Raw genomic sequence first — 15,255 nt, 5'->3', positions numbered from 1 at the left:
TATTGAGCACTATACAGCCAACTAAAGCATCTCCTCCAGATATATATATAGTATATATTTATTATATAATATATAATCTGTCTGATGAGTGCGTAAGCACGAAACTTCGAATAACAGAAACGATGTGTCGTCTTGTCTGATTGCTACCTACTGGGCGGGCATCATAGGTCCAGGTCTCAGCTTTGATTGGGAATTTTGGTACAATTCTCGCCTTATTTCAACGCTGGTTCCTTAACATTTCTAGTGGATCTGACAATTTTGTAATTTCTGTGCTTGTTTTTCTTGTGGATTGCGATAATTTTTCGCGTAGTAATTACTGTTTTTGTTAATACATGTCATCACGCCCTCTTTGTAAACATATTTAAGGAGTTTGTAAGTTAATTGTATTACAACTGAAGAAGGTCTCAGATCGAAACGTTTTTTTATCTATTGGAGTATATGTCTTCCTTTGCTCGAAATTGTCCGTCCTCGTGTGCCACATTACTTATATATATATTTAGAGCTCAGCAAGGAGTTTCTAGCAATCGGATTAGTCGAGCAGTTCCTTATATGACGCTATATAAACCGCTCCACGCGGTTTATATAAAATATTAATTTATTATGTTAATAAATGTTACTAAAATGTGATGATTTTAAAAATTTCTCTGTTGTTCAGCGCTGAAATTATACTAAAACAATTATTCGCCTCAGGTTCGGTGAATATTGTCGAATAATCCCCTTGACTTCGTCTCGGGGACTATTCGACGATATTCACCGAACCTGAGGCTAATAATTGTTAAATATATAGAGGGTTAAACTTGATGTGCGTAAAACAGTGCTTGATACATGTAGTAGAGTGAGTATAACGTGTGATAAGCAGAAAAAAAGTCAATCAACTACATTTTATCCTTACAGATCTATTTCGTGGTTGCTATCGCCTCGCGCGACTCTTACGCTTCTTTCGTGCTTAGTAACCTCCCGCTTGCATCCATAACTCAATAGTACACGCTTTGGCGTCCACCATTTGTTAAATATATAACTGCAGACAGGGCGCACACTGTTTCAACCTATGTGGGTCTCATCAGTGCAATGCAGATACTGGGCCAAGCTCTGGAATAAACCATTGCCTTGGTGCTACACTTGTGGCACCAAGTGCAGGCATCTTGCCATGCGAGAGTGCACATGTATATATAAATATATATTGCTTCGTGTTTCATCGTTTTACACTTACTTATATATAGAACTTATATATATATATATATATATATATATATATATATATATATTTATTAAAAACTGGATCATTGGATAATGCAATTCAAGACTTACGTAAATCACTTAAATCACATCCTCGATTCACGTAAATCACATAAATCACGTAAATCACATAAATCACGTAAATCACATAAATCACGTAAGTCACGTAAATCACGTAAATCACGTAAATCACATCTTCGATTGCCTTGTTGCCAGCATGGTTGTCCTGATAGTGTAGTGGTCATCACACCTGACTAGTAACAGGGGGACGTGGGTTCCAATCCCGCTCAGGGCAAATTTTCTTTTCAAACATTTATTCTATTTATATATGTATATAAATAGACACACACACACACACACACACATATGTATATATGTGTGTATGTGTGTGTGTGTGTGTTGTGGTTTGAGGAGTATTCATTAAGTTTCTACCTATGACAGATCCTGACTCAGGAGGCGGATGTCAGTTTTTGATTAATGCTTAATTGTAAAAACACTAATATCTGTCAAGGACAACGGGCCCGGAAAGTTTCAGTGATCCCCCTGTCTAAGAAAATACACTTTAGTACTATCTTAATTATGTTAATCGGTGTATATGATAAATAACGCAGACGCCTGAATGACAATGACATGAAAGGATTAAATGAAAATGCCTTCAAAGACATGATTGGATTAGAGGAACTGTAAGTAAATTTAAAAATACTTTTTTAAAGGCATTCCTCGCCTCCCCAAAACGAAATTTTTCACGGTGACAGTTTATCATTTTGTATTGCTGAATCGCGCTGTATTAAGATCTTTTTTGTGAATCATCACAAGCGATAATGTGGAAACAGATAAAAAAACAGAACTAACAACATTTTGAAATTATTCAAATTATAAAAGTTATCGGATGTTTCTTAATTCTGACTCGACTGGGACTCTCCTTGTTAATAATATTTATCTCGAAAGGCTTGATCACTTGATCAAGATATATTCTGGAGCGAATAAGTGCTCGCATTTCAGAACTGAGATAGACTAAGTATGAAATCTTTATATTGTATCAGGTTGAGAACCATTATCAGTATGTGGAAATTGAACTGCTCAATTTTATCTTATCACATGACACAACCCGCTCCACTCGGTCCTTACGTCAAGATTTCGAGCTCAAAAATTTCTACTTCGGCCTTTTTCTCATTGAGTAAATTTTAACGACTTGATCGCCCGCTTTGCATTGCATCGAGTCGAATTGCATTGTTTTGTAACGTGTGGTTAGAAACATAATCATCATAACAGTACAACCGTTCACTCCCTCCTATTAGCTTTTAGTTGTTGGTTTTGTTCCTCTTTAACCAATTTTTTTTTTAATTTTATTCCATTGTTTTCAATGATTTCCCCTGGATCTCTATATCCAGAAAAAAAAATTATTTTAATTTCTTTGTGTTTTTTTCTTTAACTTTTATCGAGTCGAAGAGTGTTGTGTTACAGAAGTTGCACCCTCGATATAATCACTAACCTTAACACATTCTATTTTAAGATTTTAATTTTGCTAACGCCTGTTTATCCTCACATACAGTTGACTTTCCCAGTTCATCCTCTGATCATCCATCAGAGGAGAGGAATCCCATCTGTCTGGGATTCCTTTTACCAGCAACAAAAAAGCCACATAGGTTGCTAGTAAAACTTGTAATTAATATTTTATCACACACATACAACCAGAGAAATAGTCATTTTGTAAGCTTCTTAATAAAACCACATCACTTTCTCTTTTTCAACACAGATGGTTGCAAAACAACAATTTCACTGAGCTGCCTCCCAAATTATTCCAAGATCTAAAAAGTCTGAAACAACTGTAAGTTACATGCAAACGCCTTTTACAGTAATTAGCTTGATAGCTGAGCTAAAGGAATGATTTTTAGCTTTTATTGTCATCTCTGTTCGAAAACAAGGCAGCTCATGAGTATTGTAAGCTGTTTTAAGTTCTCAGGTGCGTGTTTCGTTTAGAAAAAATCGTGACCTAGCTAAGACGAATGTATCACAATACCTGTTCCATCCTCTTCACTAGAATACGCATATTGTTTGCACATGAATGATTACCTTCAGCTCTTTGCATCTGATCACTTTTAATTTAATGACAAGCGTCTGTATGTATTTTGAATTATTAGTTACAAATAACAGGGTAAATCAAGACTCAATTTGTTCCTTTGCCTTTCCAATCAGCTATTTGTCAAATAGCAAATTGGATAATCTTCCAGAAGGAATTTTTGACAGCCTTTCGAAGCTGACACTTCTGTGAGTAAAATGAATAAAATAAAATCTTATGAAAAGAGGTAATCCGAACTTTCTAAGATCCCGACTGTCAAAGCTGTGCGCCATATTCAGTTAACTGAGACATGGTAAAATTGATAGGTCTGACAAATGTTTCTAAATCAAAATTTCCAAATGTTAATTCCTTGTTACAGACACACCACGGTGTTTTTTTTATCAATTTTAAACCCAAGCTCGCTAATTAAAGAGCTAGAAAACTATAACGAAAGTAATATAGGATCAAGGAAGACCAATTGCTCGAGGATCTTTATTCGTCATAATGATTAGCAAAAACTAAGGATAAAAAGTAAGCGTACTTTTAATTGTCTCGATGTCTTGAAAATTTGTAAGAAAACATTTGCGAAACTTTTTAGATGAATTACACAATGCCATATCATGCAGCTGTGTTTGGTAATTGAAGTTGAGGTGCAGTTGTTCTTCAGAAGCCGTAAATGATTTTTATTCTGCGAATGAATGGTGATATCTCACAATTATAGATTTTCAACCCTGTTTTGTTTTGTTTTTTATTCAGGGATTTGTCAAATAATCAACTTGGAAATCTACCGCCATACATCTTCAAAAACATTACAGAAGTAGAAATGCTGTAAGTGAGGTTTTTTTGTTTTCTTTAAGAAATTGAAAATTACTTCGAAGGATTGTCTTGCAAATAACAACGAGTGGTAAATAGATCAGCTTCCAGTTATGAAAACTTACATTAGTAAATTTTTTTTCATCAGTTAAGAACGTTTTGTCTTATCATAATTTTTTTTTTTAAGAGAGAGAGAGAAGCTTAGAACTTGTTGCCTTGGAGATGTTTCAGCCTGAATTTTAAACATCAAAACTGGTTGCTAATTCACTAAAAAAAATCCCTGTAGTAGATTTAGAAGAAAGCTCTAAGCAGAATTGAGGATATCAATCCACGGTTACATGTGCGTCTTTCAGTCTAAACTTTGCACGGTGCTTTCTTCAGGAAAATGGACTATAACAAAATTGAGATGCTTCATGAAGATCAGTTCCAGGGCTTGGGGAAATTGTACAATTTGTAAGTATATTTAGAACCGACACGTTAATTTTCCAAGGTGATCTTTTGTATTTACAAAACAATCCAGAACGAGCCCATTGAACTGCATTTTAAAAGCACGGTAAATAAAAGTTGAAGTGAGACTGTCTACAGATATTAGTTGGTAACATATATTCGGAGCCATAACAGGAAACACCTCATAAGTGAATGGAGTTAGAATCCTCTATCAGTGACGGCTAGTATAATAAATCTATTAGAATATTTGCCATCAGATAGATATTTGCAAAGAGTGTGATACTATTTAATGTTAATTATTACGGTGAATTTAAATGTGCCATGCCTTATTACAATGTTTCAGTTGTATATTAATTTAGAAAATTCCTTTTCACCTGTTTAAGATATCTCTCGGAGAACAGAATTGAGGTCTTACCTGACAAAATTTTCAAGGGCCTTAACAAACTCAAGTCCCTGTAAGTACAGCCGATCACGTACAAAAAATGTCTAGAGTTTTCTAAGGAGATGGAATGTATGTAGCAGAAACATTTCAAATATGGAATCTTGATTTCGAAATGTTAACCTGAAGTAGAACAGGCGTGTTAAAAAAAATTGCAATGCTCGACAATGTAATTTTTGCTGATAATTTTTTTTTGAGCTAAAAAAGGTAACCTTTTTAGTAAAACATGCTTTTAATGACCAAAGTGAATATTTTCCAAAACGCTAACAAACATAGCTGAGTACTTTTTAGCTTTAAAGGCCACTCTATGTGAATTTTTAAGGAATCAAACAGCGTTTACCTTCTGTTTGTAAATAGTTCTGTTATTCATTTTTACAGCAACATCTTTGGTAATAAGATACAAGACGTAAGCAGGACGACTTTTAAGCATGCCAATGAACTGCGATTTTTGTAAGTTCATTGTAAATGACTGATCTTTCTCATGGTAAATAAAGTCGCATGTTTTGCAATCGGATGAGATGTCGGTGTGAATTTTATTTAGAGTATTGAAGTGGATTCACTTTCAGTTTTTCTGCAGTCAGAGGGAAGGCTTGTAAATAGTTATTTGGGAAAATGAGATAATGGAACAGTTTATACATCATAATCTAAGGTACTTTTCACTTTCTACTCGAAATTGCAGGTTCATGCATTACAACCTAATGGCTGAGCTGCCCAAAGGATTTTTCGATTATTTTCCGCACATTATCAGAGTGTAAGATTCCAATGTTATCATTTTACTCAATGATTTAAAAAAGATGTTTGAGGCGAATGCTGTATGAATTGCCTTGGAAAAAAGTAATAAAAAAAAAATATATATAGATATATATATATACAGCCAAAAGCTAACGATAAAATTCCGACGTTTCGGCGACATCTTGGCGTCATTGTCAAGGAAAACTAAATTAAATATGCGATTTCAAGAGTAACTAATAAGAATTCTAAACCCTAACCCTAACTCTAATCAAGAGTCACTAATTTGCAAAGGTCAGCCAAAGACCTTGGCGCGAACTGAGTCTGATTGTACGTTCAAACACAGTCGTAGTTTTTTAATGGGTAACATCTCATTAAAGAGACAATCAGACTTGTTATGGCAATTTTTCAACACCTTAAAACAATTGTGAAAGTCATCTGGAATCCTGCCCGCGTGTCTACAGTCATAGCGTTTGCGCACTGACGAGGTCTTTCCTCTATATCCATCAACGCGTACGAAGAGATGGCCACGGGTGTATCCGACATAACCAGCATCGCACTGGTCACATTTGAAGTTATACAGAACGCATCATTGATCAATAAGCATTAGGCTTTGGTTCGCTTGTCGGAAACTCCTGGGCAATCTTGCGGTTCATAAACACTGGTTGGACAATGGTCTGGAGTTTCACACTGAGATCTTTTAAGTGTTTCTTAACTATGTTAGTTGATTCCTGGTCTTTAATAGAGGGTCTGGCAAGCCGAGTGGTGTTTGCAGTCGTAGATTTTAACCGCAATGAAGACTGTGATGCCTGATTTTTCTACAGCAAGGGACCTCCTCAATACCCTCAACCACACCCACCCCGCCATCAAACTCACTATGGAGGTCGAAAATGATGGAATGCTCCCCTTTCTCGGTATTCGACTCCTAAACCAAGCGCCCCACATTGAAACTAAAGTGTTCATGAAACCAACAAGCGGCAGTCTGCTCCTCCATTACAATAGTCATGTTGATAATAGGTCCACGCGCGGCCTTTTGACAGCTATCCTCGATCGCGCATATCGCCTGTCCTCGTCACGGTCTTACTTCACTGAGGAGTGCGAACGACTGTAGTATTTGTTCTCTAAACTGAGGTTTCCCTTGCAACTTGTGGACTCTACTTTTAAAACCTTCCTAAACTTAAGGATCGCTGACCAGTCTTCATTGCGTTAAAATCTACCACTGCAAACACCACTCGGCGGGTAGGATTCCGGATGACTTTCACAATTGTTTTAAGGTGTTGAAAAAATTCCCTAACAAGTTTGATTGTCTCGTTAATGAGATATTACGCATTAAACAACTACGACCGTGTTTAAACGCACAATCAAACTCAATTCGCGCCAAGGTCTTTGGCTGACCTATGCAAATAAGTGACTCTGGATTCGTAGTTACTCTTGAAATCGCATATCTAATTTAGTTTTTCTTGACAATGGCGCCAGGATGTCGCCGAAACGTCGGGCTTTTATCGTTAGTTTTTGGCTGTATATGTTTATCGAAAGCATTGTTGATTCAAAAAATAATAATAAAAGGATTGTCAAGTTGTGACATGAGGCGCTGCAACTTGCATGCAACTTTACTACAGTAGACTAATAACAACTTTAAATTTTAACGTCTCTTACTTTGACATGCAGCATGTTGTTATCATTTCAATTATTTTGTCTCTGCTCAGCCTTTATAGTTCAGATCACCGGTGACTTTGGATTCATGAAAACGTTCCCCAACACTTCGAATTTCAATATTGGAAATGATATGATGCTATATTTAGATTTCAAACGCAAGTGCTTCAAACATACTTTGTGAGGCTTTCTTATTATTAGTCAATCAGTTAAAAAGAAAGAAATTACTTTCTTATCAATCATCTTTGTCTTAGCTTGCAAAAATCACTGTTTTGCCGATCTTTTTTATATCTATATAATTTCGTTCTCAATGTTCTGGCGATGCACCTTTTAAAATTTCTTTTCTTTTTTCGAATTCCAGAACTCTGGACACCAATCTGATGTGCTGTCACCTTGATCTTTTCAAAGAGAATACCGATTGCGAATATTCCTTCAATGACAACTTTGCAAGCTGTCAATCCATGTTCCGCAACCTTGCTCCAAGGAGAAGTCTTTGGGTTGTCGGCCTCCTGTCGTTGTTTGGGTCTCTGTTTGTAGTTGGGTGGCAGTATTTTTTCCCTGATAACAATATGGTCCAGTCTATCATGTTGGTGAATCTGGGTATATCAGATGGCATCATGGGTATTTACCTTATCATTATTGGTATAAAAGACCTCCAATGGGCAGGGGAATACTACATGCACGACTATAAGTGGCGCACCGGTTGGTTTTGCCATTTCAATGGCGCCATGTCTGTCCTTTCAAGTGAGGTGTCAGTTATGATGATCTCTCTGATTGCATGGGACAGGCTCAAGAACATTGTGTTTCCTTACACTTTTGCTAAAATTACACCGAGGCAGACTCGTATAATGTGCGCAGTGATCTGGCTGGTGGGAGGCATTATGGCATTCCTTCCCTTGTCTGGAATGCACTACTTTGGTGACTGGTACTATGGCAAGAACGTTGTGTGCCTGCCCCTGCAACTTTCCCCGCAATTACAAGAAGGCTGGGAATACTCCACCTCTATCTTTATCGTCCTAAATTTTTCTCTTTTCATCTTCATTATGGTGGCTTATGTTGCCATTTTGTTGAAATCGTGGTCTTCAAGCAGACGGCTCGGTGCGCATGGAACTGTTCGTGAAATACAAGCAAGAGCACAAAGTGCACAGGCCAAAAGAGAAAGGGCACTTGCCAAGAGAGTGTTCTTTATTATTCTGACCGATTTCTTGTGTTGGATACCAATCATTGCCATTGGCATCAAGTCGCACATTGAGAAAACATTTGATCCACCTGGTGATCTGGCGGTGTGGATTGCAGTGTTCGCCCTGCCTATCAACTCGGCAATCAACCCACTGCTGTATACCCTTTCTACTCCACAGGTAACACTTTTATCTTTCTTCGGAATAGGACAAACTGTCATTTTTAGGTTAACAGACACACTGCAAGATAATTGTTTGAAACAAACACTGATAGATGTTCCTCAGAGATGTTGGCGATAAGTTTACTACGACGACGGTCTCTTTTTTCCTTGACGGACAAGAAATATTTTGAAAACATCACATTTCATTCGAGAGGAGTTTTTTTTTCTTTTTTTTCGCTAAATAACCCGAAATAGAAACACAAAATTCGCATAGATCTAAATGCAAGAAATGATTGTACAGATTTTTTTTTTTTTGCTTGCTTTTTCACGGTTGATAATACCCATGCAGATCACTAACAAGCCCATAAATTTCTAACGTATAGGTGCAAGCCGTGTTGAAAGTAAAACTGAGGAAGCTGTGGGCCAATGTTCGATCTATTTTCAGCAGGGGAAAAAATCCAGAAGGTTCAGTTTGATGTTCTATTTACTTATACTATCAAGTTTTGAAAGGGGATAAGATTGGAATTGCTTTAAAATGGTAAAAACAGACATTACTTCCAATAGAATACATTAATTATTGAAACCACAAAAGGTGTAAGAAGCAAAATGTGAAAACAGGATTGTTATCAAGAACATGAACTGCTATAGAAGAAGTAGGTAAGATGAAATCAGTCATGTGAGTGACTCTAAGTTTAAAGGTAGAATTGGGGACAAAGCAATAAATTAACCAATTCAAAAGGGGCAACGACGCCAATTGAAATCTTGATTTGATCTCAACTTATGTTGGCTGGTGTCTTCAAAGGTATTTGTTAGGATCTAATTGAATTCAGTTTGCAAAATCTCTTGAATTATGAATAAGAACGGAAATTTCTAAATTATTCTTAGAATATAGATAGATGTTTCTACTTCCAAGGTGAAGATACAAATTTAGAAAAGCTTGACATAAGTTTATTCTCCGGTTGGAGAAGACCAGTACAGATTTATTGCTCTTGTTCTATTGAACAGAAGAAGCAGAAAATGATCAGCAGGGACAGATCGGATATGAAGGTGAGATGCTAACAACGGTAAAATATGGGTATTCCCAGTGTAATTATATATAAAAAGTCTTCTACCCTCTTCGGCAGGGACTCTGCGTATAGTACCTGTCTCTCGTTTCATTCTGCCCCTTCGTAGTCCCATTTGTTTTGCAATTTCTTCCCCATAGGAGAACAAATTGAATTGCAAGAAATAAAACAGAAAGAAATGCCAGAAATGGAAGCCCCTGAGTTGCCTGCTCCGCAACCAGGTCTGTGCGTTATCCGTTTACTTATTTTTATTGATACGTCATTTCACAATTAGTAAAGTGGACAATGAAATGGAAAACCTCTGAACTCAATCATTTCAATTAGGACTGATTAGTCTACCAAACGGTAGCTCTTGAAAATACTGAGATATCTAGAATGAAATCATAGCATTCCTTACCATGCTCTGACACATAAGTTTGTGCACTATAGAATAAGTAAAGATTAAGCAATGGTTTCCCCATATGACATAAGTGGGAAGAAATTTGGTGTTATCAATTTTGTATGATAACTGCAAGAGGAATCCATATAGAAACTAAGTCACCTCGAAAAATTCTGATGACAATTTTCTTAACGTACTTTCTGAACCCCGCTTGGGAGAATCTCATGATCATCCTTTTATATAAGTAGCATTTACGTCGTATTGTCTAAGGATTATACCTGCGTTGTCCGTATGACACAGATCTGGTAATGTGTATTGACAATAACTATTCAGTGTATCAAGGTTTCTAATTTATTACTTGATAAATAACTCTACAAAAAAAAAACATTTACTCCATCGATAGCAGTGGAACAAGCATGTGGAGGGGATGACGTCCCATTTCCTTCAGGTACAAATTCCTATTAATTGAAATAAAATCCCTTGCCTATTATTTCCTTTATTTTTATTTCAAATTTAGTTCTCACCATAGAGTCTCCAGTAGCTCAGTGGTTAGAGCATCCGACTAGATCACGGAGGGTCGTGGGTTCAAGTCCCATCTAGGGCCCTCTATTACACTAAAAATTGTTTCAAATTTGGTTTATCAATAAAATAAGAAAGCAAGTCATAGATAACCGCTTTATTCGCACAAGATTAGTATTCCATTCATCCCACTTCAACTGCTTTCTATAACTACTTCTAAGAGTCGCCAATGGTTTGGAAGAAATGATGTAATGGAAACGTATAAAAGAGAGAAACGAGTGATATCAAATTTCCTTGGCAACAGTATAATTATCCTTATTATTATTATATTTTTAAACTTTATGTATGATTTTTTTTTTTAATAAATAACTCAACTAAGTAATCGATTGTGATTTATTAAACTCTAGTTCAAGTTACGCGAGTGCTTTGCTGACAATAAAACGAACAGTAAGCTTGACCGAAAATAAAATCTGTTTTTTTCTTTTTTATACTTGTATTTTTAAAATGCCTTTACTGGATAACTTAGGCCTAGTCTATACGTCGCGTTTCAGTCGAATTTAATTCAGACGAATTCAATTCCATTAAATTCGTCGTTCCATCGACATAAATCGTGGCGTGGTTGTATGCGTAAGAATCAGTACGGTCGAACTTAATTCTCTTCCTAAATACAGTGTCTCTGGTCAGAGGTGTCACTCGATAAGCTCGGCACGGGTCGCTGCGGGATCGCCACGGGTCTCTGCGGGATCGCCAAAATAAATTAAGAAAATGTATGCATTTCATTCGACGCGACGCTAGGGCGACGTTAAAACTGAAGACGCCTTATCGATATTTTATCCGTCTTACCCTAACGGATAAAACGTCTAAAACAAATTTAATTTAGCAAACGAATTTAATTCGCTTCAGACGTCGCGCTATCGTCGAATTTAATTGCTTGTGGGACCTTGAATTAAATTCGACTGAATGAAAGTCGACTGTATCGCGACGTATAAATTAGGCCTTAGAACATTATTTCATGAATCAATGAATAATTGAATGTACACACATATTAACTTATGTAAAAACTGCATCTGAGAGGAATTTTTCTCAAAAGAAAACACCAACCGTCAGCATCATGACATGGTCTAATCTACTTGTTCTTTGAAACAGATAATGACGATAATTTTGACGTCCGGGTTTTTGGTTTGTCAGTTTAAGGGGGAAATAAATCACTCTACAAAACAATTAACTAACGCTCAAGAGCAAATGTGGCCAAAAATGAGAAATTTTCGAAATACCGTGGCAGCAGCCAAAAAATTGATTTGGCCCATATTCTCAAGCTAGGTGGGCTTTACAATGAAACCAACCGCTACATGTTTCGTTTGACTGAATATTGATTTCTTTTTGAGAAAATCGATAGTAACTGAATTCCGCCAAAATGCCGCTTCAAAAGCTAAAACTACAGATGAATCTCGGAGCGTAGCGCCACGAATTGAAAACACTTGAACCGATAAAAAGTACTAAATCTTCAAAAACAACATAAGTTTTGACAGGAATTGAGCATTTTTTGATTGTTTTGTATACACAATATAATTGTATTTATCCAAGCTTCATCTAACTAGGTCAAAAGTAACCCGTTATTTTAACTATGAACTAAAAAAAAATATTAGACTAAAATATCTGGCTTTTGGAGGGCGAAGTGTAGATGTTTTTAATCTCCTAGGAATTTTTTGGAGAAATGACTTAGTGCGATTTAATGAAATTTGAAAACCGAGGCGTTAAGAATTCTTTTTTACTTCCTTTTCTATAATGCTCCTCCATATATCAAAGAAACTTATTACTAAGAACTTGTAGAAACCTAAAAAAAATATATCTACATTGTAGATATTTTTTTTTACCTTTGATCCTCCTTTAATTACGGGCATTGTGGTACTTATCCTCTGTCCATTCATCCGTTTGTCCATTTAGGTTCTGTTCAGTTAATTGCTCAGCTTCAACAGATGCAACTCGATGCAAGCAAAGTCAATGACAAGGCCGACCTAAAACTTGAGTTGAGGAAAATTGCTTCAGACAAAGGCTTCAGAATTGTTGACAATGAAGGATCAGGAAACTGCATGTTCTTTGCTTTGTCAGATCAACTGGAAATTGCTATGGGAATCAAAATCAAACACGACGAATTAAGACAAATCTTGGTCCAGCACCTCAGAAAAAACCCTAAACTAGTAAGTTGATGTCTTACACTTTATGTAACTACTATTACTTTAGAAGCACCATGAAGGTTAGATCTCCATGTGGGCCAACTGGCCAACACATCACTACTCCTCCTGTAGGGGTTAATAAGGATCACAAATACTCTGACATCAGCTTTTAGTATAAACCACACCGCGCGCTCATTGGCTATGGTAAGTGATTAATAAGTGCCATTCACCGCCTTCTGGTATATACGTAGCTAATTTTCTACATCAGCGTCTGTGAAAGTGATGGATAATTAACTTGCCTCTTCGTCTCGATAAATACCCAGCTCTAGTCACCTTTATTCTGGGGAATAACTGTTTAATCTGTCGGATAACCCATAAAACACGCTTTGTAGTTCAAGTGTTTTAATAGAAACCATGTCCGGGTCACGGATGAATGTAGAGTGCAGACCTCCGTGTCAAAAGGGCTTTGTCGTGCGGAGAAGGCAGCCAACCAGAGATTTCTTAAAAGTACTTTGCGTTTGAATCTCCCCCAGATGGGAAAGTCCTAATTGGATAGCCTTGACTTAAAGTGGACACTAGACATTTGATGTTTCAAAAGGGCAAATAGACTGCTCCATCCAATGTAGAACATTGAGTTCATAACTCTGATTCGTTATTGTCCGTTCCTACTACAGTCTAGTATCTTTTTGTTGTTTTCTAATCCGATGACTCCTTCCAAAGTACTCAACTTCGTCCAGTGTACCATGCCCTTTACACTTTAAGTTTCGTTCTCTATTTTACTCTTCTCGCAGCCGGATGAGACAAATCTGTTTCACTTCGTCCATGGACATCAATCGTGGGCTGATTACTTAACGTACATGGAGCAAGATGGCGCTTGGGGTGACCATGTTATTCTCTGTGCCGCAGCAAACTGCTACAAAACTTGCATTCATGTGGTCAGCAGTCTTTCCGCTGCTCACGACGTTATCTTAAGGCCACAATGTCCTGTTGACAAAAGCAGGACACTTGCCTTGGGACACATCCATGAAGTACATTTTGTCAGCCTTCATTGTACACAAGGTACAATTCTTTACATTCAACATACTAAATGAAGTGTGGTTTTAAGGTTATATATTATGTACAATTATCTCTATCACTCTACTGTTCTCTTGTATACGCCGCCGTCAGATGATCAATGCCAATAGGACGTCACATAGCAACAATGGAAGCGCTTCTCTAAGTTCGCTCATTCGAGCTTGAGGACAGTAAAAGGAGCTAGCAAAATCAAAATGCCATTACAGGCTCCTAGTTAATTATTATTGTTTACTTTTCCGTGAGCGCACAAGCTCTGTTATTGATATTTTGATTTGAACAGTGTACTGTCTTGTGAAAATGTTTACTTGTAATATCACCAAAAAATTCCGGGATGAGTGCGGCGCGGCTGACGGTCATATTTACGCCCGCGAGTGTCAAAAAAACCAAAACGTACGCATATTTTTCTTTAGGCTTTCACCAAATCGGCCTTATAAAAATAGGTTTTATTATCCAACTACACTCCGTAGAGTGCAAATAACGCCACCGACCAGTACAAGTATCACGCGATATTTGTACCCTAGAGAACCGGTTAGACAGGTTTTCCTGCATCGCGCAAGCGAAGATGTGGATTGAAGTTTGGAAAAATAAATGGCGGACAATTTGAGTCATATTTCTGACGACGAAGAGCCAGCATGGCTTGCAAATATAAATCCAAGTTTATTAGATTAATCGAACGAGGAAAAACAGCTTGATGACCAGGAAATTTCTTCATATATAGAAGAAAGTAGAAACAGCAACACGACAACGACCCAATTCCGTTCCGCCTCGTATAAATCTGTCACGCACTCCCTGTCAATGAATATCCGCGAAATTCCCCCGCATTGAAAAAAGAATTTGGTCTGTTGGATAATAAGTAACTTATTAGACGTATTGTTGTGCAGTATCATTAAGTATTTTTATTCGTTATTTCTCTTTTGACTCGCGCTACGGGCTCGTCGAAATACAGTACAACTCGTAAAAATACTCAGTGATACTACACAACAAAATGTCTAATAATATATATTTATTTTTTATTGATGGAGGTTTATACATACCGCTATTTGGGGTGCATCTAATGGGTCATTTTTCTCCTTAATACTTTAAATTTTGATGTTGTCATTGTTTTGAATAATGATGATCTACCCAAAATGAAACCAACAAACAAAAAAAATAGTAACATCATTCTATGGGTACCTTTTGTTTATGATGTATTTCTGTAGGTCAAGAAAAAGAAAAAAATCCTGAGAATGAAGAGCCAACTGATGAAGGTAAAAGCGATGAGTTCTTTCGGAACGGTGCATTATATAGCACCCTTCTTTAATACCACATACAGTGCAAGTTCTTGTTTTTT

General features: G+C 36.8%; 1 protein-coding gene across 1 annotated transcript; it reads left to right on the top strand.

Moving 5' to 3' along the window:
• The first annotated feature begins 1,866 nt into the window (after positions 1–1,866).
• On the top strand, positions 1,867–15,225 carry LOC148737480 (uncharacterized). Its single transcript, XM_088749311.1, has 15 exons — positions 1,867–1,919; positions 2,993–3,064; positions 3,433–3,504; positions 4,052–4,123; positions 4,490–4,561; positions 4,939–5,010; positions 5,674–5,745; positions 7,738–8,734; positions 9,099–9,180; positions 9,721–9,762; positions 9,920–10,000; positions 10,562–10,606; positions 12,622–12,875; positions 13,643–13,910; positions 15,125–15,225. The coding sequence occupies exons 1-15, from the start codon at positions 1,867–1,869 to the stop codon at positions 15,223–15,225; spliced, it is 2,355 nt and encodes a 784-aa protein (XP_088605437.1).
• Positions 15,226–15,255: the final 30 nt, after the last annotated feature.

This window comes from Stylophora pistillata, chromosome 2, assembly GCF_964205215.1.
Source record: "Stylophora pistillata chromosome 2, jaStyPist1.2, whole genome shotgun sequence".
NCBI classification, from domain to species: Eukaryota; Metazoa; Cnidaria; class Anthozoa; order Scleractinia; family Pocilloporidae; genus Stylophora; species Stylophora pistillata.
The sequence above is the reverse complement of the archived record's forward strand: the minus strand, read 5'-3'. Positions and strand labels throughout refer to the sequence as shown.

Excerpts from the sequence above, each read along its gene's own strand:
- LOC148737480 (XM_088749311.1), top strand. The coding sequence starts at position 1,867 with ATGAAAGGATTAAATGAAAATGCCTTCAAAGACATGATTGGATTAGAG. Across the intron at positions 5,746-7,737 it reads TTTCCGCACATTATCAGAGT|AACTCTGGACACCAATCTGA; the intron begins GTAAGATTCCAA and ends TTCGAATTCCAG. Across the intron at positions 9,763-9,919 it reads GGGACAGATCGGATATGAAG|GAGAACAAATTGAATTGCAA; the intron begins GTGAGATGCTAA and ends TCTTCCCCATAG.